This window comes from Bubalus bubalis, chromosome 13 (genome assembly GCF_019923935.1).
Source record: "Bubalus bubalis isolate 160015118507 breed Murrah chromosome 13, NDDB_SH_1, whole genome shotgun sequence".
NCBI lineage: Eukaryota > Metazoa > Chordata > Mammalia > Artiodactyla > Bovidae > Bubalus > Bubalus bubalis.
The window spans coordinates 18,134,040-18,160,165 of NC_059169.1; the positions used below are offsets into that span (position 1 = coordinate 18,134,040).

The following is a 26,126-nucleotide window of genomic DNA, read 5'->3' on the forward strand; positions in this document are numbered from 1 at the left end:
ACGGTGTAAGAGGGTTCCCTTTTCTCCACACCCTCTCCCGCATTTATTGCTTGTAGACTTTTGGATCGCAGCCATTCTGACTGGCATGAAATGGTACCTCATTGTGGTTTTGATTTGCATTTCTCTGATGATGAGTGATGTTGAGCATCTTTTCATGTGTTTGTTAGCCATCTGTATGTCTTCTTTGGAGAAACGTCTGTTTAGTTCTTTGGCCCCTTTTTTGATTGGGTCATTTATTTTTCTGGAATTGAGCTGCAGGAGTTGCTTGTATATTTTTGAGATTAATTATTTGTCAGTTGCTTCATTTGCTATTATTTTCTCCGATTCTGAAGGCTGTCTTTTCACCTTGCTTATAGTTTCCTTTGTGGTGCAGAAGCTTTTAATTTTAATTAGGTCCCACTTGTTTATTTTTGCTTTTATTTCCAATATTCTGGGAGGTCATAGAGGATCCTGCTGTGATTTATGTCAGAGAGTGTTTTGCCTATGTTCTCCTCTAGGAGTTGTATAGTTTCTGGTCTTACATTTAGATTTTTAATCCATTTTGAGTTTATTTTTGTGTGTGGTGTTAGAAAGTGTCCTAGTTTCATTCTTTTACAAGTGGTTGACCAGTTTTCGCAGCACACTTGTTAAAGAGATTGTCTTTTCTCCATTGTATATTCTTGCCTCCTTTGTCAAAGATAAGGTGTCCATAGATGCGTGGATTTATCTCTGGGCTTTCCACTTTGTTCCATTGATCTATATTTCTGTCTTTGTGCCAGTACCATACTGTCTTGATGACTGTCACTCTGTAGTAGAGCCTGAAGTCAAGCATTAAAGTTGACACTTTAATGACCATCACAAAATGGAAACTTTTCCCATGTCCTCTCATGAGGCCTGCATAATTCTAATATGAAAAGCTGACAAAATATTTTAAGAAAAGCGAATTACAGACCAATATACTTCACAAACAACAGAACAAAAATTCTTGACAAAATATTAACAAACTACATACACTTCAGTTCAGTTCACTTGCGCAGTCATGCCCGACTCTATGCAACCCCATGAATCGCAGCACACCAGGCTTCCCTGTCCATCACCAACTCCTAGAGTTCACTCAAACTCATGTCCATTGAGTCGGTGATGCCATCCAGCCATTTCATCCTCTGTCATCCCCTTCTCCTCCTGCCCCCAATCCTTCCAAGCATCACAGTCTTTTCCAATGAGTCAACTCTTCATATGAGGTGGCCAAAGCATTGGAGTTTTAGCATTAGTATCAGTCCTTCCAATGAAAACCCAGGACTGATCTCCTTTAGGATGTACTGGTTGGTTCTCCTTGCAGTCCAAGGGACCATCAAGGGTCTTCTCCTGCACCACACTTCAAAAGCATCAATTCTTCAGTGCTCAGCTTTCTTCAGAGTCGAACTCTCACATCCATACATGACTACTGGAAAAACCATAGCCTTGACTGGATGGACCTTTGTTGGCAAAGTAATGTCTCTGCTTTTCAATATGCCATCTAGGTTGGTCATAACTTTCCTTCCAAGGAATAAGCATCTTTTAATTTCATGGCTGCAATCACCATCTACAGTGATTTTGGAGCCCAAAAAAATAAAGTCTGACACTGTTTCCACTGTTTCCCCATCTATTTGGCATGAAGTAATGGGACCAGATGCCACGATCTTAGTTTTCTGAATGTTGAGCTTTAAGCCAACTTTTCATTCTCCTTTTTCACTTTCATCAAGATGGTTTTTAGTTCCTCTTCACTTTCTGCCATAAGGGTGGTGTCATCTGCATATCTGAGGTTATTGATATTTCTCCTGGTAATCTTGATTCCAGCTTCTGTTTCTTCCAGCCCAGTGTTTCTCATGATGTACTCAACATATAAGTTAAATAAGCAGGGTGACAATATACAGCTTTGATGTACTCCTTTTCCTATTTGGAACCAGTCTGTTGTTCCATGTCCAGTTCTAACTGTTGCTTCCTGACCTGCATATAGGTTTCTGAAGAGGCAGGTCAGGTGGTCTGGTATTCCCATCTCTTTCAGAATTTTCCACAGTTTATTGTGATCCACACAGTCAAAGGCTTTGACATAGTCAATAAAGCAGAAATAGATGTTTTTCTGGAACTCTCTTGCTTTTTCAATGAACCAGCGGATGTTGGCAGTTTGATTTCTGATTCCTCTGCCTTTTCTAAAACTTGCTTGAACATCTGGAAGTTCATGATTCACGTATTGTTGAAGCCTGGCTTGGAGAATTTTGATCATTACTTTATTAGCATGTGAGATGAGTGCAATTGTGCGGTAGTTTGAGCATTCTTTGGCATTGCCTGTCTTTGGGATTTGAAGGAAAACTGACCTTTTCCAGTCCTGTGGCCACTGCTGCGTTTTCCAAATTTGCTGGTATGTTGAGTGCAGCACTTTCACAGCATCATCTTTCAGGATTTGAAATAGCTCAACTGGAATTCCATCACCTCCAATAGCTTTGTTCATAGTGATGCTTTTTAAGGCCCACTTGACTTCACATTCCAGGATGTCTGGCTCTAGGTCAGTGATCACACCATCGTGATTATCTGGGTCATGAAGATCTTTTTTGTACAGTTCTTCTGTGTATTCTTGCCACCTCTTCTTAATATCTTCTGCTTCTGTTAGGTCCCTACCATTTCTGTCCTTTATTGAGCCTGTCTTTGCATGAAATGTTCCCTTGGTATCTCTAATTTTCTTGAAGAGATCTCTAGTCTTTCCTATTCTGTTGTTTTCCTCTATTTCTTCACATTGATCACTGAGGAAGGCTTTCTTATCTCTCCTTGCTATTCTTTGGAACTCTGCGCTCAGATGCTTATATCTTTCCTTTTCCCCTTTGCTTTTCGTTTCTCTTCTTTTCACAGCTATTTGTAAGGCCTCCCCAGACAGCCATTTTGCTTTTTTGCATTTCTTTTCCAATGTGAAGGTCTTTATCCCTGTCTCCTGTACAATGTCACAAACCTCTGTCCATAGTTCATCAGGCACTCTATCTATCAGATCTAGTCCCTTAAATCTATTTCTTACTTCCACTGTATAATCACAAGGGATTTGATTTAGGTCATACCTGAATGGTCTAGTGGTTTTCCCTACTTTCTTCAATTTAAGTCCGAATTTGGCAATAAGGAGTTCATGATCTGAGCCACAGCCAGCTCCTGGTCTTGTTTTTGCTGACTATATAGAGCTTCTCCATCTTTGGCTGCAAAGAATATAATCAATCTGATTTGGGTTTTGACCATCTGGTGATCATGTGTAAGGTCTTCTCTTGTGTTATTGGAAGGAGTGTTTGCTATGACCAGTGTGTTTTCTTGGCAAAACTCTATTAGCCTTTGCCCTGATTCATTCCGTATTCCAAGGCCAAATTTGCCTGTTACCCCAGGTGTTTTTTGACTTCCTGCTTTTGCATTCCAGTCACCTATAATGAAAAGGACATCTTTTTTGGGTGTTAGTTCTAAAAGGTCTTGTAGGTCTTCATAGAACCATTCAGCTTCAGCTTCTTCAGTAATACTGGTTGGGGCATAGACTTGGATCACTGTGATATTGAATGGTTTGCCTTGGAAATGAACAGAGATCATTCTGTCATTTTTGAGATTGCATCCAAGTAATGCATTTTGGGCTCTTTTGTTGACCATGATTGCTACTCCATTTCTTCTAAGGGATTCTTGCCCACAGTAGTAGATATAATGATCATCTGAGTTAAATTCACCCATTCCAGTCCATCTTAATTCGCTTATTCCTAGAATGCCGATGTTCACTCTTGCCATCTCCTGTTTGACCACTTCCAATATGCCCTGATTCATGGAAGTGATATTCCAGGTTCCTATGCAATATTGTTTTTTACAGCATTGGACCTTGCTTCTATCACCCGTCACATCCATAACTAGGTATTGTTTTTGCGTTGGCTCTATCCCTTCATTCTTTCTGGAGTTATTTCTTCACTGACCTCTTGTAGTATATTGGGCACCTACCAACCTGGGGAGTTCCTCTTTCAGTGTCCTATCATTTTGTCTTGAAACTACATACAGCAATGCATAAAAAAGAGGCTATATTTTGACAAAGTAAAGTTTATTCAAGTAATGCAAGTTTAACCTTCAAATACCAATCAGTATAATTCACATTAAAAGAGTAAAGATAAATAATCACATGATTATCTGAAGAGATGTAGAAAAAGTATTTGTCCAAATTCAACACTTATTCTTTACTAGGGAAAAAAAAAAAAAAAGGCAAAATCTTGGCAATCAAGGAATTAAAGGAAATGTTTTCAATCTGATAATGGATATCTATCTTAAAAATTGTAGTTAATATAATTTGTAATGGAGAAATACTGAAATATTTTGCCCCAAGGGTACAAGATTGTCTTATATAATCATTTCTATTCAACACTGTACTGGAAGGTCTAGCTACAACAAGTCAAGAAAAGGAAATAAAAGTCATAAATACTGGAAATGAAGAAACAAAACTGCCATTATTTACAGCTGACATAATTGTATGTGTACAAAATTCTACATAATTTAAAAAAAAAAAAACACCACAAACTCCAGGCAAAGCAAAGTGAGTTTATAAATAAATCAACCATGTTTCTATAGACTAGCAACAAGAAGTTGAATAATGGTATTTAAAAAAAATCTATTTTTTTTTATAGGACTTCCCTGGTGGTCCAAATGGATAAGAATCTACCTGCCAAAGCAGGACACATGGGTTCAATCCCTGGTTCTGAAAGATTCCACATAACAAGGAGCAACTAAGCCCATGGCCACGCCTACTGATCCCATACTCTAGAGCCAGAGTGCTGCAGCTCTAAAGACCATGTGCCCTAGAGTCCATGCTCTGCAATAAGAGAAACTACCACAGTGAGAAGCCCATGCACAGCAACTAGAGAAAGCCTACACATAGCAACAGAGACCCAGCACAGGCAAAAATAAATAAATACATTTTTAAAAATCCAATAATACAGTGAAAAAGCAAATATGCACGAATATATTTAACCAGAGAAGTATAAGATGTCTATATTAAAAATTAAGAAACATTTCTAAAATCAAACAATACCTAAATAAGTGGAGAGAGACATCATATTTACAGTTGCATATTCAACATTGTTAAGACTTAGATTCCTCAAATTATCTATGGTTAAAAGGAAATATTAATAAGTGGGCTTTTATGAAAAAAAAAATTGAAAAGCTTCTAAAATTTACACAGAAAAGAATCCAGGATGATAAAACAACCTTAACAAAGGAGTGCAAAGTTAGAGGACTTAGACTATGGGTTTCATCTTTTATGAAAATGTACAATAACCAAGATTGCAGTATTGATATAAGGATAAACATATTAGTGGAACAAAATAAAGTATACAGACACAGACCTACTTGCATAGATTTAAAGGATTATAACCAAAGTGCCAATTGAATGTAAGAAAGTCATTTAATAAATGTGGCCAGGATGACTGGAAAAAATAAACCTCAACCACTAACTACTCTTCCATACACAAAAGTTAGTGCAAGGTGCATCATTTCCTAAAAAGGTAAAATAATAGGAAAGCTAGGCTTGAAAATCAGTGAGACTAGAACGTTCTCTCCCCATTAATGAAAATGTTTCCTACTGAAATCAGGTAGCATTGATCCCTGTCCCTCTATATGGTCATGCAAAAATGTGATGAATTCTGATTCTGACTGGTAACTAACCATGAGCTAAGCATGCAGTAGAAACCCAACCTTGATCTAGCTTGCTATAGCAAAGAAACAGAACCATTCACAAAATCTTTTCAAAGTAATTAACAATCACTGTCAAAATGTGACAATGTTTTTGGGAAAGATTGCTTCTGGGGATAAATTATGAAGCTAAAGCCAGCAGGACACATTCATAAAGTACGTTTGCAGAAAAGAAAAAAGAAAAATCAGAATTTTTTTTTTATTTTTTGCAGTAAAAGTCCTCTGCCTCTGAATCTCAGCTCACTTCTTATTGGTAAACAATAGAAGCCTTTGCTTATAGGCTGTTTGCATTCAGATGCTCAATGCTGCATTTCTGTGTACAGCTTTTGATAAATTCCTTTCATTTCCAAAATTAACACTTGGAAAGAAAAAGAGAGTTCCCCACAGGCTTAATCACCGAAAAGCATATAGAATTAAAAACAAACAAACAAAACCCACATGAGCAACAATACTGAACAAAGAGAAGGGAACTGAGATGACCCTACATCATTCTTCAGAAACTCAAGTTCACAGACAAAGGCTAGATAGAAGGCTAGATTTCTTTTTTTTTTTTCCTTAAGAAACCTTAAGACAGAGCAATCAACATGTAAAAAGAAAAACTGCCAACCAAAAATGAACAAGACATTTTCTGAGATAACTTTGATCCCATAGTCAAATTACTGGCTTAAAGCCTTTCTATCTTCAATAACTGCTCTCTATTGTCCTTGTTGGGCATCCCAGGTGGCTCAGTGGTAAAGAATTGGCCTGACAATGAAGGAGACATGGGTATGATCCCTGGGTCAGGAAGATCCCCTGGCGAAAGGAATGGCTACTCACTCCAATATTCTTACCAGAGAAATCCCATGGACAGAGGAGCCTGGCAGGCTACAGTCCATGGGGTCACAAGAGAGTCAAACATGACTTAGTGACTAAACAACAACATTATCCTAGTTAAAGTATTATTTTTACCTTATTTTTACCAATTTTTTCTTTTTAAGTAACCACATCTGGCTTTATCCAAATAAAATGGTGCAGTAAAGATTTTGTCTTCTGTGGCAAATCAATGCATAATTTAGCTTATCTAGGCTTTCTTTCCATGAAAAATGGTTGTTTCTGTCATAAAATATGCTCACAGTACAGGGAATCTACATCAGACACCTGGAAAGCAGAGGGAGAACCATTCATCCAGCATGTCGCTGCTTCAGACCAACCTTGACCTGACTGTGTAGCCCTCCTGCCCCAGGTGTTACTCATGTTAGCTCAGCCTCCCAATCAGAACAGCACCTTTCTCTCACAAACACAGCCTCTTAATGAAGATAACAGGGCACATCACCGGGCTGAAAAGCCCACCCTCAGCCCCTGTGAGAAGGCCTTGAGAAACGGGCACTCTGCTCTTCCCTGTGAGAACTCTGACAGGACTGTTTCATTACCTGGATGAAATCTTGAAATATCAGGGGCAGCAAGTCATCCATATGCCCAATGTCTTTGGAGAAACGATTCAAAATTCTTCCTGCAAGAACAGGACACAAGAAATGACTCATTTCCTCAGATAGGAGCTTTAAGAGAAACAATTCATAAACAAATAAAAGCAATATTCTTAAAGTAAATGTAGTTAGGGACTTCTCTAGTGGCACAGTGTATAAAAATCTGCCTGCCAGCACAGGAGACATGGGTTTGATTCTTAGGTTGGGATGATCCCATGCAGGAGAAAAGGTAACCCACTCCAGTATTCTTGCTTAGAAAACCCCATGGACTCAGGAGCATGGCAGGCTACAGTCCATGTGGTCGCAAAAGAGTTGGATACAACTCAGCAACTAAACAACAACAAAAAATTAATATATTACAGATTCACATGAAATAAGCTGACATCCATGGTAAAAAGAAAAAAGAAAATAGGATGAAATTCTATCGAATGACAGTGGTTGAAACTGAGCTCTGATTTTTAAAAGAATCAGGAAACTTTTGTGGCAGCATCAGGAAGGGTTGGTGAATTTCAGAATATTCCCTTCTTTTAGATTCAGTCCATCTAAGACTCACTCCAGTGCTAAACTGGTAATAAACAGTTCCAAAATATGTAAGTTAATCATAATTGTTACACTAATTTTGCTTTAGTTATCCATATTAATTTTTCTAAGTGATAAATTTTAAATAAACATAATTATAACCTCTCTTTTATAATTAAGTAACAGAAAAAGATATTTTCTGTATCATGCATCAAACCTGGACTGGTGATTCGTTTCATATACGATATTATACCTGTTTCAATGCCATTCTCCCAAATCATCCCACTCTCTCCCTCTCCCACAGAGTCCAAAAGACTGTTCTATACATCTGTGCCTCTTTTGCTATATGGAAAAACCAATACAATCTTGTAATTAGCCTCCAGTAAAATAAATAAATAAATAAAAGTCTTTAGAAGTCCTAAAAAAAAAAAAAAGATATTTTCTGAGATGACTTTGATCCCATAATGAAATCACTGGCTTAAAGGCTTTGTGTCTTCCATAACTGCTCTCTCTAGTCCATGTTGGGCTTTCCAGGTTGCTCAGTGGTAAAGAATCTACCTGCCAATACAGAGATATAAGTTTGATCCCTGGGTCAGGAAGATCCCCTGGAGAAGGAAATAGCAACCACCCCATTATTCTAGGCTGGGAAATCCCATGGACAGAAGACCCTGGTGGGCTGCTGTTCATGGGGTTGCAAAGAGTGGGACAAGACCTAGCAACTAAACCGCCAACTACCATAACTTCTCTGTAATTTTTTTTTTTTTTCCCTTGAGATGGTTCATAGCATCTCCCATTTTGGGAAATTGTGGATTCTGGTCATTTCCAAGTTGTGAGTTTACTGCTGCTGCTGCTGCTAAGTCGCTTCAGTCGTGTCCGACTCTGTGCAACCCCAGAGACGGCAGCCCACCAGGCTCACCCCGTCCCTGGGATTCTCCACGCAAGAATACTGGAGTGGGTTATTTCCTTCTCCAATGCATGAAAGTGAAAAGTGAAAGTGAAGTCGCTCAGTTGTGTCCGACTCTTAGTGACCACATGGACTGCAGCCTACAAGGCTCCTCTGTCCATGGGATTTTCCAGGCAAGAGTACTGGAGTGGGGTGCCATTGTCTTCTCAAGTTTTATTTTCAGAGGTGTACAAAATGTGACAAACACAGACTTATAAATAAGCATCTAAGAATATCAGGGATGTAGGCAGGAAAACAGAAATATTACTGAATGACTAAGGATCACTTATCATTGATTTTCTTTCCCTTGTTATAATCCACAACAATAGCATATCCAAAAGGCTGTAGGATTAGAAGATAAGAACTAATTTCTAGTAAATACCTAGTGTGAACTAAAAATGCCACTTGTCATTTCTGTAAACAAAGGTTGCTGCAACCATTATGACTCTGCAGCCACCCTTGCAAGGGCATTGCACCCTTTGGAAACTTGGGATGAGAAAGCACAGGGTACTGGCCCCAGATAGCAGAGGTGCGCATCAAAGGAACTGTAACAGGGAACAGTTAATTTTGACTCCATGTTGAATCTGCTTGACTTTAACTTTAGCTATTCATTGTTTGTGTCAGCAAAACCTGCCCCTCTGCCTGAATGTTAAATTAAAATGGCTCTTTTTCAGCTCATGGGGAGACAATCTAATCCTCACCATCTGTGAATGGCTGCAGAAAAGAAAAAGTAACACATTTCCTCCTATTTTGCTAAATAAATGGTCTTTTAACTTTACTTCCTCACCTTCTCTCCTTCTTTGTTCTATAAAACAGATTAGCATCCAGACCCCAATAAGATGGTCTTTTGAGGCATTAGTCTGCCATCTTCTCAGTCTGCCAATTTTCCAAACAATGTCATTATTCCTGACCATACACCTTGTCTGTAAGATTTATTGGCCTGTCATGAAGTGAGCAGACTGAGCTTGAACTCAGGAACATGGCTATACGTGGTTTTCTCTTCGTGACATAACATACCAGAAACAAAGTCCAGTAGAAACCCTATTACAAATTCTACTTTTGGAAATAAATACAAGGTAGAGTTCGATTTAATACACCATTAAAAGGGTAAATAACTTATGCCCCTAAACCTTTGCAAATAACCTAGTACTTATTTGGGTTTCTATTTTCTTAAAGGAATGAAGTGAAGTCGTTCAGTCGTATCCGACTCTTTGCAACCCCGTGGACTGTAGCCCACCAGGCTCCTCCGTCCATGGGATTCTCCAGGCAAGAATACTGGAGTGGGTTGCCATTTCCTTCTCCAGGGTATCTTCTGGACCCAGGGATCGAATCCAGGTCTCCTGCATTGCAGGGAGACGCTTTAACCTCTGAGCCACCAGAGAAGCCCTTGAAGGAATGAAGTTTTGATAACAGGTACAGGAGGGAGAGAAAAGACAAAGACACACACTGTGTATGCCTGCTGCTCCCGGATTAGTGACTTGAAGATTTAAACTTTGTTCAAAATTCTTGAATAATAAATAAATCAGTATCTGGAGACGCCTACAGGCCATCAAGAGCCTGGTTAACTGCGGTCACAAGCATTCAGAGGCTGTGACAAGAGAAATTCAATCCCATGTGATGCTCCCAAATGTACGACTGTAGTTTTCACACTAACAGGCAAAGCAGAGCAACTTCACAGCCATAATAGCATGGCTATCACTTCCTCACTCCAGCTTCATAATAAGATGAGATTGTGTGGGCCTCTACACTTTACCATCCTGTGTTCCACACAGTGCCTGGACCAAACAACCTGTGCTGAAAAATATCTGCACAAGTTGCTGCCCTGAATAATCTTATTTAATCCTCACAACAGTCTTATGAAACAGGAAGGGCAGCAGGTATTCCCATTTCACAGGAGAGGAAGTTACCAGACACTGTGTCATCATCCTCACTAAGGTTCACTGGGTACTGACCCTGTGGTAAGTGCTGTGAATGTATTAACCCGCTTAATGTGCACAATTTCAAATTATTTGTGAGTGTGCCAACAGTATTTTCATTTTATAGGTAAGAAAATTGAGACACAGAGAAATTAAATAACTAGCACATAAATAGTAACATAACTATAAGTGGCTATTACTGTTAGTAACTATCTCTAGGACTGAATCCAGGAAGTTGGCTCCAGAGTCCATACTTTTTTTTTTTAATTTTTTGGCTGTGCTGTGTAGCATGTGAGATCTTAGTTCCCTGACCAGGGGTTGAACCTGGGCCCCCTACACTGGAAGCACAGAGTCTTAACCACTGGACCAGCAGGGAAGTCCCCAGAGTCCACATTTATAACCATGACAACATCTTGTCTGGAGATTTGCCTATAGTAGCATCTATCTACTTTGGCCTTGATCACACAGCTAGTTGATGGCCAGGCCAAGGCTACTCCAGTCACATCCCGGCCTCAAAAGGCCCTGTCAATCATCACCTGCATAACAAAGCCTCCCTGGGCCTCAGCACAAGTCTAACCACCTGAACAGAGTGGGCATGTGCACTGATGAACTAGCTCTTCATAGGAACCCAGGTCAAGGGGCTACCTTCAGAAGTAAGACAGATCGAAGGCCTCAAAGAGGAGGAAACAATCACTGGGAAACCTTCAGGGACACTCTTACTTTATACTGAAGATCCACCTGCTACCTACCACAAGATTCTTAAATGTAACCAAAAGTCTACTGTAAAACTAGAAAGCTTATCTTATTGAAGAGGATGTTTACATTTCACTGATCTTACATTTTAATTAATTTTCCATTACCATTTATTTAAACCTCAAAATATGAGCACATGCCAGAGCTCCATGGTACCAGAAATGGATGGGCAGTGGAAGAAAGAAATACACAGCCTGTCTTCTGTAGAGATGTTCCCAGAAGGAAGTCCTTCCCAGTTAGCTTAACACTATGTAACACAGCCAGCATTTCAGCAAAACTAGTCAAAAACACTTCAACATGTTTACACCATATGTTGGGTGTTTTATATGCCATATGACAAATGGACTCTTAAATCATCCTGCAAAGTAAACATTCATTAATCTTTACAGACATGTACAAATTGGAATAAAAGCTTATATGCTCCTATATTCAGATTTTCTCTGGTAGGAAAAAGTATCAGTCAAGAATCAAGTATCAAAAGTATCAAGTCAAGACTTTTGTAGAAAATGAATAAGCATGCACAGTAATTTTCTTCCAAGCATCTCTTCCATTTTCAAATATGAAAATGTACTCAGGCACTAAATGTGTTATATAGACATTTTCAATGAGAAACTTGGTGTCTGACTTACCTATTGTATTTCTACTGAAGAACAATACTGGGGCTCTCAAAATGGTCTCCAACATTTTGTTGTGCAAAGTTTGTGAAGAATTAACAAGGATGTAGAATATCAACAGAGACCTTGTAATGCCAAAAAGGACGGTAGATACAGTTAACCCTGAAATAAAGAAATAACACTCAGCACAAGATCTCTGCCTTATTCTTAATGATGCTAAAGGATGGCAGGCAGTTTACAAAGATCAATTCAGTTCAGTTTAGTCACTCAGTCATGTCCAACTCTTTGTGAACCCATGGACTGCAGCACTCCAGGCTTCCCTGTCCATCACCAATTCCCAGAGCTTGCTCAAACTCATGTCCATCAAGTCGGTGATGCCATCCAACCATCTCATCCTCTGTTATCACCTTCTCCTTCCGTCTTCAAACTTTCCCAGCATCAGGAAATAAAGTCTTCCACTGTTTCCATTGCTTGCCCATCTATTTGCCATGAAGTGATGGGACAAGATGACATGACCTTAGTTTTCTGAATGCTGAGTTTTAAACCAACATTTTCACTTTCCTCTTTCACTTTCATCAAGAGGCTTTTTAGTTCTTCTTTGCTTTCTGTTGTAAGGGTGGTGCCATCTGCTGTCTGAGGGTATTGATATTTCTCCTGGTAATCTTGATTTCAGCTTGTGCTTCATCCAGCCCAGCATTTCTCATGATGTACAGCATTTCTCATGATGTATATAAGTTAAATAAGCAGGGTGACAATATACAGTCTTGATGTACTCCTACTGACATATTGTGTGTTTTATTCTATAAATAAAATTTATATAGTAACTTACATATATAGGATAAATAAATTTTATATATGTAAATATATATAAAGTAAATTCTGTAAGAGTTTAATGCTTTCACACAAATACATTTATAGTTCATTCAGTTCAGTCACTCAGTTATGTCTGATTCTTTGTGACCCCATGAATCGCAGCACACTGGGCATCCCTGTCCATCACCAACTCCCAGAGTTCACTCAGACTCACGTCCATCAAGTCAACGATGCCATCCAGCCATCTCATCCTCTGTTGTCCCCTTCTCCTCCTGCCCCCAATCCCTCCCAGCATCAGAGTCTTTTCCAATGAGTCAACTCTTCTCATGAGGTGGCCAAAGTATTGGAATTTCAGCTTCACCATCAGTCCTTCCAAAGAAATCCCAGGACTGATCTCCTTCAGAATGGACTGGTTAGATCTCCTTGCAGTCCAAGGGACTCTCAAGAGTCTTCTCCAACACCAAAGTTCAAAAGCATCAATTCTTTGGTGCTCAGCCTTCTTCACAGAACAACTCTCACATCCATACATGACCACTTGAAAAACCATAGCCTTGACTAGATGGACCTTTGTTGGCAAAGTAATGTCTCTGATTTTCAATAGGCTATCTAGGTTGGTCATAACTTTTCTTCCAAGGAGTGTCTTTTAATTTCATGGCTGCAATCACAATCTGCAGTGATTTTGGAGCCCCCCAAAATAAAGTCTGACACTATTTCCACTGTTCCCCATCTATTTCCCATGAAGTGATGGGACCAGATGCCATGATCTTCGTTTTCTGAATGTTGAGTTTCAAGCCAACTTTTTCACTCTCCTCTTTCACTTTCATCAAGAGGCTTTTGAGTTCCTCTTCACTTTCTGCCATAAGGGTGGTGTCCTCTGCATATCTGAGGTTATTGATATTTCTCCTGGAAATCTTGATTCCAGCTTGTGCTTCTTCCAGCCCAGCATTTCTCATGATGTACTCTGCATATAAGTTAAATAAGCAGCATGACAATATACAGCCTTGACGTACTCCTTTTCCTATTTGGAATCAGTCTGTTGTTCCATGTCCAGTTCTAACTCTTGCTTCCTGACCTGCATATAGGTTTCTCAAGAGGCAGGTCAGGTGGTCTGGTAATCCCATCTCAGAATTTTCCACAGTTTATTGTGATCCACACAGTCAAAGGCTTTGACATAGTCAATAAAACAGAAATAGATGTTTTTCTGGAACTCTCTTGCTTTTTCGATGATCCAGTGGATGTTGGCAATTTGGTCTCTGGTTCCTCTGCCTTTTCTAAAACCAGCTTGAACAACTGGAAGTTCACGGGTCATGTATTGCTGAAGCCTGGCTTGGAGAATTTTGAGCATTACTTTACTAGCATGTGAGATGAGTGCAATTGTGTGGTAGTTTGAGCATTCTTTGGCATTGCCTTTCTTTGGGATTGGAATAAAAACTGACCTTTTCCAGTCCTATAAAGAAGAATATAAAAATCAGTGTTTTCCTCTCACTAAATAGCAACATGAGGGGAGGGAATCATATGTAAACTACAGTTTCATTTTAGGTTTTCCTAATTCTATTACAAGTTCTAAAAATTTTTCACAAGGTTGGTAATTATAAAAAGCATTTGATTTTCCTTTTTCCACATTTCAAATTTCACTATTTACTTCCTGTCCTGTAATCTAAAACTGAGGCATGCTCTGGTACCAGCATGTGAATTAAAAGGGAACAGGGTAAATGATTTACCATTTCCTTAAAATTTACAAGGAAATTTACTTCCATGTAAACTAGCTTCTTAAGAACCTACTGTATAGCACAGGGAACTCTAGTCAATGTTCTGTGGTGACCTAAATGGGAAGGAAATCTAGCAAAGAGAGAGGATACATTTATAATTGTTTCACTTTGCTGTACAACATAACATTGGAGAGCACCTATACTGTAATAAAATTTAAAATATTAAATATAAAGTAGCTACTTCTATGCCCAAGTAGCTTTAAAGAGTATGAAAAGACCATGTTAAGTTCCAAGTGGACAATCTCTTTAAATAATTGAATTGCAAGAAGCTACAAATTATATTATGACATGAGGTAATTAATCTAAACAAGCAATTAATCCTTAAGTGTTTTGTAGAAGCTCAAAGCATTTGCAAATAAAGATAATCATTTAAATTTGTTTATCAATGACATAAATGAACACTTCTATGCATTTAAAAATTAAAACAGCCCTCCAAACATCTCATCAATTCACAGTGCTAAATAGAGTTGGGATAACTTCTGTAATAAATACTCCATCAAGCATTTTTTTTCATTCAGCTGACCAGTGTTATTTAAATTCTAAAAGCTGCTCAAATTCCTGAATTCTATCAATAAGAATTTGCCTTAGCCCACCACCCCATATGAATGTGTAACAGAATCCCTTCTTCTTCCTTAAACCCTCCTTATCCACCAATTCAGAAGGTAAATAGCTGGTGGATTCAAGTTTCTTAGCAAGTGATCAACTAAATAAATACCAAATTTCAAGGAGTGGAATTTTACACTAATTCACTCTTTTGTAGAAAACTTGTACAGGTACTTCCTATGAGGATATTTAAGTTTTTATTTATCTTTTTTTTTTAAAAAAATTTTATTGGTGTATAGTTGCTTTATAATGTTGTGTTAGCTTCTGTTGTACAAGGAAGTGAATCAGCTCTATATTTACTTATAACTCCTCCCTCTTGGACCTCCCTCCCCTGCACCCTTGTCCTGTAGGTCATCACAGAGCACAGAGCGGAGCTCCCTGTGCTATACAGCAGCTTCCAACTGTTTTATGTTTATCTGTTTTATGCATGGTAGTGTATATATGTCAATCCTAATCTCCAAATTCATCTTCCTGACCTCCACACCCACCCCTCACTGTGTTCACACATCTATTCTCTACACATATGACTCTATTCCTGTCTTGCAAATACGTTTATCTATACTATTTATCTAGATTCCATATATATGCATTAATATAACCTTTTTTTGTTTGTTTTTCTCTTTCTGACTTACTTTACTCTGTATGATAGACTCTAGGTCCATCCATGTCTCTACAAATGACCCAATTTTGTTCATTTCTATGGATGAGTAATAATCCAGTGTACATATGTACCATAAATGAGATGAAAAGACAACCCCGAGAATGGGAGAAAATAACTTCAAATTAAGCAACTGACCTTGGAAGAGACCAATCTAGAGAGCATATTAAAAGCCAGAGACATTACTTTGCCAATAAAGGTCCATCTAGTCAAAGCTATGCTTTTTCCAGTAGTCATGTATCGATACGAGAGTTGGACTATAAAAAAAGCTGAGCACCTAAGAATTGATGATTTTGAGTTGTGGTGTTGGAGAAGACTCTTGAGAGTCCCTTGGACTGCAAGGAGATCCAAGCAGTCCATCCTAAAGGAAATAAGTCCTGAATATTCATAGGAAGGGCTGATGCTGAAGCTGAAGCTCCAATACTTTGGCTACCTGATGCGAAGAAGTGACTCATTTGAAAAGACCCTGATGCTGGCAAAGACTGAAGGTGGAAGGAGAAGGAGATGACAGAGGATGCAATAGTTGGATGGCATCACCAAGTCAATGGACATGAGTTTGAGTAAGCTCTGGGAGTTCGTGATGGACCTCCCTGGTAGCTCAGATGGTAAAGTGGTAAAGCCTACAGTGTGGGAGATCTGGGTTCAATTCCTGAGTTGGGAAAATCTCCTGGAGAAGGAAATGGCAACCCACTCCAGTATTCTTGCCTGGAAAATCCCAGGGATGGAAGAGCCTGGTAGGCTATAGTCCACAGGGTTGCAAAGAGTCAGACACGACTGAGAAACTTCACTTTCACTTTTTCTGGGAGTTTGTGATGGACAGGGAAGCCTGGCGTGCTGTAGTCCATGGGGTCGCAAAGAGTCAGACACAACTGAGCAACTGAACTGAACTGAAGCAACTGACCAGGGTCTCCACAATGCACAAATAGCTCATGCAGCCTAATATTAAAAAACACACATACACAACCAAATCAAAAAATGGACAGGAGATCTAAACAGACATTTCTCCAAAGAAGACATACAGTTGGCCAAGTGGCACATGAAAATACATTCAACATCACTATTAGAGAAATACAGATCAAAAGTACAATATAAGGTATCACCTCACACCAGTCAGAATGACCATCATCAAAAAATATACAAACAATAAATGCTAGAGAGGGTGTGGAGAAAAGGGAATGCTTTTGGACTGTTGGCAGGAACATAAATTGATACAGCCGCTATGGAGAACAGTATGGAGGTTCTTCAAAAAACTAAAAACAAATACTGTATGACCCAGCAGTCCCACTACTGGGCAAATACCCTGAGAAAAGCATAATTTAAAAAGACAGATGCACCCCAATGTTCACAGAAGCACTATTTACAAAATTTAGGACGTGGAAGTGACCTAAATGTCCATCAACAGATGAATGGATAAAGAAGGTATTTAAAATTTTAGCTGAAGATATCCTTTAAATAGCATGTAATGCTATATATATTCTAAACCCTCTTGTGAATAGAATCATGTTAATATTAGTCTGACAAGCCATATGTTAAGCTAATCACATTTTGGGAGGAGATAACACTGATCTCAAAGTAAGAAAGAGAAGGAATCCTAATCCCAGGCACTGGATTTCCCCTGCTTAGCTTCTCAAGCAATTAGTGAAGCCCAAGAGATGAGCAGTGTGTTGAAGGGGAGATTTGCATACCTGGGAGGGAATAATGCTTATATTTGGGGCCCATGCTGCCAGAGGATTTCGTCCAAAATCAATAAAAGCCAAGGTTTATTCAGAAAGAATTGGGTCAAGGTGAACCACAGGGTAAGGATCTGTTTCTAATCCCCTTGCCCAACCATATAATGATATAAGATTTAGTAAAAGCGACTTATGAGAATATAAATAGCAATATATTTCCAGTGACTGATTTCCGAATGTGCAACCCTGGTTTAACTACAAAAATCCAGTACACAGCAAATTAAGAGTCTTCATTCAATCCCTTTTCTTCTAGTAGATTTTTAAAATAATTATTCTAATTAACTCACAGAGTAAATGCAACTCAGACACTTAAACTGTTAAGACATTACTCAATTACTCTAGAAGTCCTGGTTGCTCACACGGACTCATTATAAGTACCTTAAACTCTGGTATAAAACAGCAGATGACTCAACTTTACCTGAATAAACTCCTAAGAACGAGTTTAGAACAAGCATCGCATTGACATCTTTTACTAAAGCCCCAGAATACAGGTCACTTTGTACATTCGCCCTGTGGAACAGGGAAGAAAAAATATTATACTATACATATATATAGAATTAACACAAATATCAAAAAAATTACCTCAATTCAAGAAATGCATTTGTGCTGGAAATTGTTTCTCAACTCACAAGACCCTGTGGGGTCTCTGTTAAATATTTGAATCATGACTTTCAGTTCTCAAAATTGTCTATGAAGATAGACTTAGAAAATGAACTTATGGTTGCTAAGTTCATTTTAGCTTTCCCTCTAACTATGGGGAAGAATAGTTAGAGAGTTTGGGATGGTCATGCACAAACTGCTATATTTAAAATAGATAACCAACAAGGACTTATTGTACAGCACATGGAACTCTGCTCAGTGTTATGAGGCAGCCTGTATGGGAGGGGTTTGAGGGGAGAATGGATACATATAGATGTATGGTTGAGTCTCTTTGCTGTTCACCTGAACATTGTGAATATCACAACAGTGTTAATCAGCTATATCTCAATACAAAATTAAAAGTTCTAAAAAAAGAAAAAAGTTGTCTGTGAAGAAGCTGCTTAAAGGAGGGACATGGGGAGAGACAACCAGGGACTCATATTCCACCCACAAGAAGTTTAATTTTAATTCAGGAAAACTACGTGAGGGTCAGAAGAGGAGGCTGAACAAGCCTCACCTCTCCCCCTGACTCTGTGGGAAAGTGAAGCTTTGTGTAGATTTCAGAGCACTTTGGGTCAGACCAGGAATCACTCACCAGTCTGTAAGCCACCAGTCCTGCAGGACACAGGCAACCTGGAGCAGGAAACAACAGTCACTCACACACTGACATCGCTGAGCCCTCATACCGTACTCACTAGGATGAGGGGCAGAAAGGCTCCAGAACAAAGGACCATGGAGAAGGTTCTTCCAGCTCCTATCTGCACCAAACCTCACACCCCAGATGACCACAGGTGAGTGCATGTTTCATTTTTAAATCTTTAAAACATATCCTCTTTTCCCTAGAAAACTTTGCTCCCACATATAATATATTTCAATGCAAATCCAAGTGAACCTCAAAATGCAATAATAGCAGTACAAATGTTGGGATTTTTCAAAGGAAAAATCTTGACAGGTACTATGATGGTCAGTTTTCTGTGTCAGCTTGGCCAGGACAGTCTCCAGTGATTCAACCAACACTCATCTAGATGTTGCTGTGAAGGTATTTTGTGGATGCGGTTCATATCCATCATCAGAACTTAAGTAGAGGAGATCACCCTTAACACTGTGGTGGCCTCATCAAGTCAGACAAAGGCCTGAGAACAAAACCTGAGGCTTCCTGAAGGAGGAAGAAATTCTGCCTCAAGATATCAGGGTCAGCTCCTGCCTAAGGTTCCAGCCTGCAGGCCTGCCTTTCTGATTTCACATTCAACCAGCTAGATCCCAAAACATCATAAGTCAATTCTTTGAGATAAATCTCTTAACACACATTTAAAAATAATTATAAAATATAATATAAATAGTATGTAAACATCAAACTAAGAGCACAAGCCAAAATAAATGCCCGTACATACCTGAGCTGCAAAGCTTACTAGAATAAGGAAGATGACGACAGGCCAGTCAGCACCGGCTGTGAAATAATTCTTATAGGTCTTAAAACCAACTTTTCCTTCCAAATGGTCCTCTAGAGGTAGTGTAACCTGTATATTCTCAGTCTAGAAGGGAAAAATGACAGTGAGAGATGAAATTTTGAAAGAGATGAAATTTTAAACAATGAGCCCCAAATTGCAAGAGTTCAACAATGCCCTCCACTGCAAAGCTGTGGGGAAACAGATACATCTCATACACTGGTAGAAGTGCAACACGATCCATCTCCTACAGAGAAGGAAGTGGGAATATCTGGCCAAACCACATATGCATTTACCCCTGGACCCAGCCATTCCACTCCTAGGAATTTATAAGAAATAGGGAAACATCATTTGCATGACGTCATTCCCTGTTGAGTGACTTTGCTTAAAGTAGATCATGCCTCTTAGCACATGCATGAAAGTGAAGTCCCTCAGTCGTGTCTGACTCTGTGACCCCATGGACTGTAGCCTACCAGGCGCTTCTGTCCATGGGATTTTCTAGGCAACAGTACTGGAGTGGATTGCCATTTCCTTCTCCAGGGGATCTTTGTGACCCAGGGGTCGAACCCAGGTCTCCCGCATTGTAAACAGATGCTTTACCGTCTGAGCCACCAGGGAAGTCCATAATAGCACATGCATAACAAAATCAATTAATTTATAAATGCAGAAGCTTCCTCTAAAATAATACACAAAATGATATGGAGCTGATGTATCCTGCTATATGACTTGTGTCACTCAATAATAAAAATATAAAACATACTTGGGTCTCAAAATATTGGCCAAACACAGTAAACTGAGTTGACAGAGAGAGTTGGAGTAATATGAGTTTAGACAGCACATGACAAGCATAAGATCTGGATCTATTTGGTTCCTAAATTTCAGAGAGTGATTCCTGAGTGTGGAATGTGAGGGACCAATCCGAATACTTATCAGAATCATCCAGGCTCTTGGGTTTGAATATAAAAGAATATCTGTGTATGTTTTTAAGGGAGATCTAGTGCATTTCTGACTGGAGGACTTAAAATGCATTATAGAGTCACTGGAGCCCTGGATATCCTTGGCTCTATGCTGGCCACTGGGATTCAAGATCAATAAGATGTGGTCGGTCTTGACTGGTAAGAAAGGAGGATGGGAACTAACTCCAAAGTGTCTACCATGTATCAGGTCCTTTGAACACACTACCTCTGATTTATGCCAAACCTTCTGACAATGAGGCAAAATAATATTATCAGTCACCTGCAGTGCCAGAATATTCCAACATATAGGGAAAGTAGCCAATTTAATGTAGTCACAGCAGGTCAGTCTAAGGGGGTCTTAACATTAAGCCTCTTGATGCATAAGGGAAGCCAGGGACCTTCAGAGCAAGTAGTATGTAACTAAGGTAAACTGAAGAGTTCTCAATCAGTGTGAGCCACATATACCCAGAAATTCACAGCAGTGCACATACTACTGATCTCCATAAGATCCTCCATCCTACACTCAAAAGAGAACTTCAAGCAGGCTTTCTTCCTTCATATCAATTCCATGGAACAAGACTTTTGAAACCTTAGGGTCTACTTGGGGACAAATGAAGAATCATGAGCAGAGCAGACTGAAGGTCCACAAGGCCACCAAGAGCACACAGACCCGGGCACACTATAGGATGAGAAACTCACATCTTGGTCTTCTGGAGCCACATCTTTCAACGAGGGTCTGGGAGACTGGAGAGACTGACCCAAAGACTCGGAGATCAGAGTGGGAGTTCCTGGAATTGGAGATGGTTCAGACTGCTCATTCCCCTTCTCAAAAAGGGAAAAAATATCTACCCCAGATTTCAGGAACTCAGAATAAGTCCCCCTTTTCACCATTTTGCCCTGAAATTAAAAAAAAAAATTGAGGGGATTTAATTTATATTTGAAAATATTAAACCCAAGGAAACCAGAATTGAAAGAGACACATGTACCCCAATGTTCATCGCAGCACTGTTTATAATAGCCAGGACATGGAAAGCAACCTAGATGTCCATCAACAGATGAATGGATAAGAAAGCTGTGGTACATATACACAATGGAGTATTACTCAGCCATTAAAAAGAATACATTTGAATCAGTTCTAATGAGGTGGATGAAACTGGAGCCTATTATACAGAGTGAAGAAAGCCAGAAAGAAAAACACCAATACAGTATACTAACACATATATATGGAATTTAGAAAGATGGTAACAATAACCCTGTATATGAGACAGCAAAAGAGACAATGATATATAGAACAGTCTTTTGGACTCTGTGGGAGAGGGAGAGGGAGAGGGTGGGATGATTTGGGAGAATGGCATTGAAATACGTATCATATCATATATGGAATGAGTCGCCAGTCCAGGTTCGATGCACGATACTGGATGCTTGGGGCTGGTGCACTGGAACGACCCAGAGGGATGGTATGGGGAGGGAGGAGGGAAGAGGGTTCAGGATGGGGAACACATGTATACCTGTGGCGGATTCATTTCGATATTTGGCAAAACCAATACAATATTGTAAAGCTTAAAAATAAAATAAAATTTAAAAAAATAAAAAATAAACCAACTTAAATACTAATACAAAAGTTATCTGGTCTTAAATTATGATTTTTTTGGGGAAAAAAAAAAAGATCCCTGGGTCTAGAATACTTGCTGAGAAATCTAATTCAGTCAACTCGACACAGAACTGAGCATTGTGTTCTCTGCCAAACCCTGTGTTAGGTGCTGGATGATGTGAAAGGAATGTGGTCTCATCTGTTAAAAATGGAGGCCCTTTGACATAAGTACCCTGGGCACTTAGGGAAGCAAGAAGCACAGAAGTTGGTGCGAAGATTGGCACAGTCTTTTTAGACAACATAGGAATTGAGAGAAGCCTCATGTGACAAGCAGAATTTTAAAAAACAGTCAACTGGGAAGAATATTCTGGAAGAAAGTTAAACTTGACCTACAAGCACATATACATAGGTAAGGGTCACTCAGCAGATCTTCGCTGACCACTGTCACAGTATCATGTGTCCCATGGGATAAGACATGTAGGAACCAGTCCTGGACAGAGAATCCACGAAATGCATCTTCATGATCTGTCCAACTGCCCCACACACTCAGCAAGTTCTCAACTGAAAATTCAGTATTCCACTTGTTCAAGTAATTAAACAAGGAGGCTCTGAGTCTCTAAAGCCTTGGCAGCCTGTGCCCACAAACCAAAATCTAAGCCAGAATCAAGGCACTCAGATCTAAGAAAATACTTATGAACAATCAACCACATGTAACCAACCAGGCTTCCCCAAGTCAGGCAACTGCTTAAGCTACAGCCAATCTAATCATGCTCTTTGAAAATGTGTGACACATCCTTGCGCAGGTTCCCTCCCTTCCAAAATCATATAAAATAATGTGCAGATGTTTTCATTATCTTCTGACCTTATGAATAAGACTTAGCTGATTCACTCAGTGGCAAATAAAACACTAGGAAAAAAATCCCAGGATGCGAACCTCATCAAATGAGAGCAGCTCTGGTTGAGGCAGGTCAGGTGGAAGAAGGTGGCCCAGGACGCTTGCTGGGACGAGGACCTTCACTGGGAAAAACCCAGTGAAGCCTTTGGGTACCATCTGATACTGCAGAACTAGACAGTTATGCAGGATATAATATGTCTTATTCCACTTGGGAGGTGAAATTCTCATGTCTCTTTAATGAAATCACCACTCACCACTTCATATCTGTAATATGCACAATGAAATGACTAGTGGTACAAAGACAGAAATTTCACCCAGCTGCCTAGCGCTGACAATTCCAAGAGGACAAGGGGGCAGCCATACCCTCTCTGCTGTGAGAGAGGGACCAAACAGTGAGGACGGACCACAACTCATCCAGGAGTACTCACCAGTGGACAGATAGTTGTTTTGTTAGTACTAAATTGGGGGTAGTGTCTTCAAAGGAGGCCATAAGGGGGCCCCAAAACATCTAGGGACTGGTTACATAGGTTATTCTTTGCTCATAACACTGTCAACACTGGGTTTGCACTCTAGAATCACCCCCTCTGAACATGAAATCAACTGCTCTCAACCTTGAAAACCTTAGCCCTGCCTAGAAGAATGAAGAAGAGTTGACACATGGAACTGCTTCCAGAGAGAGAGAGGTTCTGCATTTTAATAATCTTTCTTACAGCAGAATTTCATTTCATAAGTCAGGGATCTGACCAAGAGCCTGTATAACAGGCAGGGGTTAATGGCATAAGTGCTGAGGTCCAGAGGCAAATGAGCCAAGGAGTGAAGCATCAAACTACCACCAAATATGCAAACTTCTCACTACTCTCCACCCCACCCCCAGTCATGCTAGGAGATGTGGACTGGATGGTGGCTTCTCCTCAAAAAGATAACTTCCAACATGACACCTGTGAACACAACCTTATTTGGAAAAAGGGTCTTTGCAGATGTAATCAAGTTAAGATGAGGTCACACTGGAGCAGGGTGACCCTACATCCACTTGATGTAAGGGTCTGATGTCCCTATGAGAAGAGACTCAGACATGGGGACAATGGCCATATGACATTAGAAGCAGAAACCACAGCACTGCAGCTGGAAGCCAAGAAACACAAGGAAGGCTGGTGAACACCAGAGGCTAGAAGGAAGAATTGTCCCCTAGAGCCTTCAGGGAGAGCACAGCCCTGCCAGCACCTGGATTTGGGATCCATAGTCTGCAGAACAGGGATACAGTAAATTTCTGTTGTTTAAAGTCACCCAGCTTTGTGACAGTAGCTCTAGAAACTGATACTCTAGCCTGAGCCCACACTTCCGGTCTCCTCAACTTTACTAAGCCTTGTAACTGCTTCTTTTGTCACCCCTCCAGTGCCCAGCAGGACTTTCTTAACTCCCACATCAGACCACATCCCTCCTCTGCTCTGGACCATCCAAGGTTTCCATCCCACTTCTGGTCCCCTGCCCACTGCTTGGAGACCAGCTTCCTCCCGTCCCCCTGCTCACTCTCCTCAGACACACTGGTCTTCCTGCTGTTCCTCCAACCTGCCAGGTCAGCTCCTTCCTTAGGACTCCCTGCCTTAGACCCCCTCCCCCAGGTGACTGTGTGGCCCCCACCTTCATGTCACTCAGACCCTGTGAGGCACCAGCTCCTCAGGGAAGGAGCCAGGATGTCACCTCTGTCACATCCTCCCCATAAGAACAGGAGCCCCATGAAGGCAGGGCCTTGTCCTCCTGCTGCACAGGCTCCCACACGTATCGGGCACATAGAGACCTGGGAAGTGAGACCAGCAACTGGTGACACCAGAAGAGTGGGCATCTCTGACCCGGGTGCTCGGCTACCCAGCCTCGCTTCTGGTGCTAATAGAAGATGCTCTTTAGACAAACTGCACATGATAATCGCATGGGTACAAACAGGTCTTAGTATCTCTAATTTCTAAGTAATACACTTTGACTTAAGTCATGGAAGAGGAAAATAAAAAGTTCTAAATAAAATTGCATCATTATCCTTAACAGATTTCATTAGAACAGTGATGACTCAATAACCCTGTGTTTGCACTTTTATACACTTTAGGGTTTATGTGGCTTACAGCATAGTAGTGACATTTCTACAGGTCTTTGGATTCATGCCCCAAGGCATGAACACCAACTCTCAGAAAAAGGGGGCAAAAAACTGAGGGAGAAGAGGGCATTTACCATGAATCCAAGGAGAGTGACCTCCAGAGAGGTGTGTCTTTGAACACACCTGAGTGCTGGCAATTCCCCAGACTTCTATAAATTACTTACATCTTTCAGTATCAGAATCTGACTTGCATCCTTTAGGTACTGCAGCTGATGAGTCACTAAGATTGTGATCTTCTCCTTCAAGGCCTGACGAATACACCTACAAATGTAAAAGGCACAGTAAGCAAAAGCACATTAATGGGGCTGCTTCACACTGGAAACTTGTATTTTGAAAACAGTGAGACAAAGACAACACAGCAGTCAAAGATCTTTAGTTTAAATACCAAGTCAATAATAAAAATTAAATAAACATAAATCAATTAATCTGACTAGGTTCTTAAATTTATCAGTAGCAAGCTTGAACCTAGCTCTGCTTAAAAATTAAAAAAAGAGTCCAGTGAAGGAGGCACCAACAGCTAAGTATTTTTTTCCCCTAAAACTCAGCTTAACAATTATTTACATGTTTCATAAAGAAAAACAACTGAGTAATACTGAGATTCCAAAATTTGACTGAACTAAAAGACTATCTTAATGCTATGTGGGAATCGGAGGAGAGGAATCTATATAATATAAAAATGTGTACATTCTTAGATAGCTTTTTAGGTTATTATTTATAATTAATGATGTAAATATTAGCAAAAAAAAATAATAGATTCTTTAATAGCACCTTTGTCAGAGTGTGTTTTCTAGACTGCTGCTGGTGCTAAGTCACGTCAGTTGTGTCCAACTCTGTGCGACCCCATAGATGGCAGCCCACCAGGCTCCTCCATCCCTGGGATTCTCCAGGCAAGAACACTGGAGTGGATTGCCATTTCTTTCTCCAATGCATGAAAGTGGAAAGTGAAAGGGAAGTCGCTCAGTCGTGTCCGACTCCC

General features: G+C 39.9%; 2 protein-coding genes across 2 annotated transcripts in view; both read right to left on the bottom strand.

Annotated features, from left to right (window-relative positions):
* Nucleotides 1–26,126, bottom strand: part of LOC123464831 (ATP-binding cassette sub-family C member 4-like) — an 891,549-nt gene that overhangs the window by 556,328 nt on the left and 309,095 nt on the right. The gene's annotated exons all lie outside the window — the stretch shown is intronic.
* The window catches only part of LOC102412565 (ATP-binding cassette sub-family C member 4-like), a 169,597-nt gene that overhangs the window by 73,040 nt on the left and 70,431 nt on the right, over nt 1–26,126 (bottom strand). The window contains 7 exon segments of the mRNA XM_045162457.1: nt 7,110–7,189; nt 11,924–12,070; nt 17,900–17,991; nt 18,716–18,753; nt 19,512–19,652; nt 21,221–21,418; nt 25,315–25,411. Coding sequence (XP_045018392.1) covers nt 7,110–7,189; nt 11,924–12,070; nt 17,900–17,991; nt 18,716–18,753; nt 19,512–19,652; nt 21,221–21,418; nt 25,315–25,411 — 793 coding nt within the window.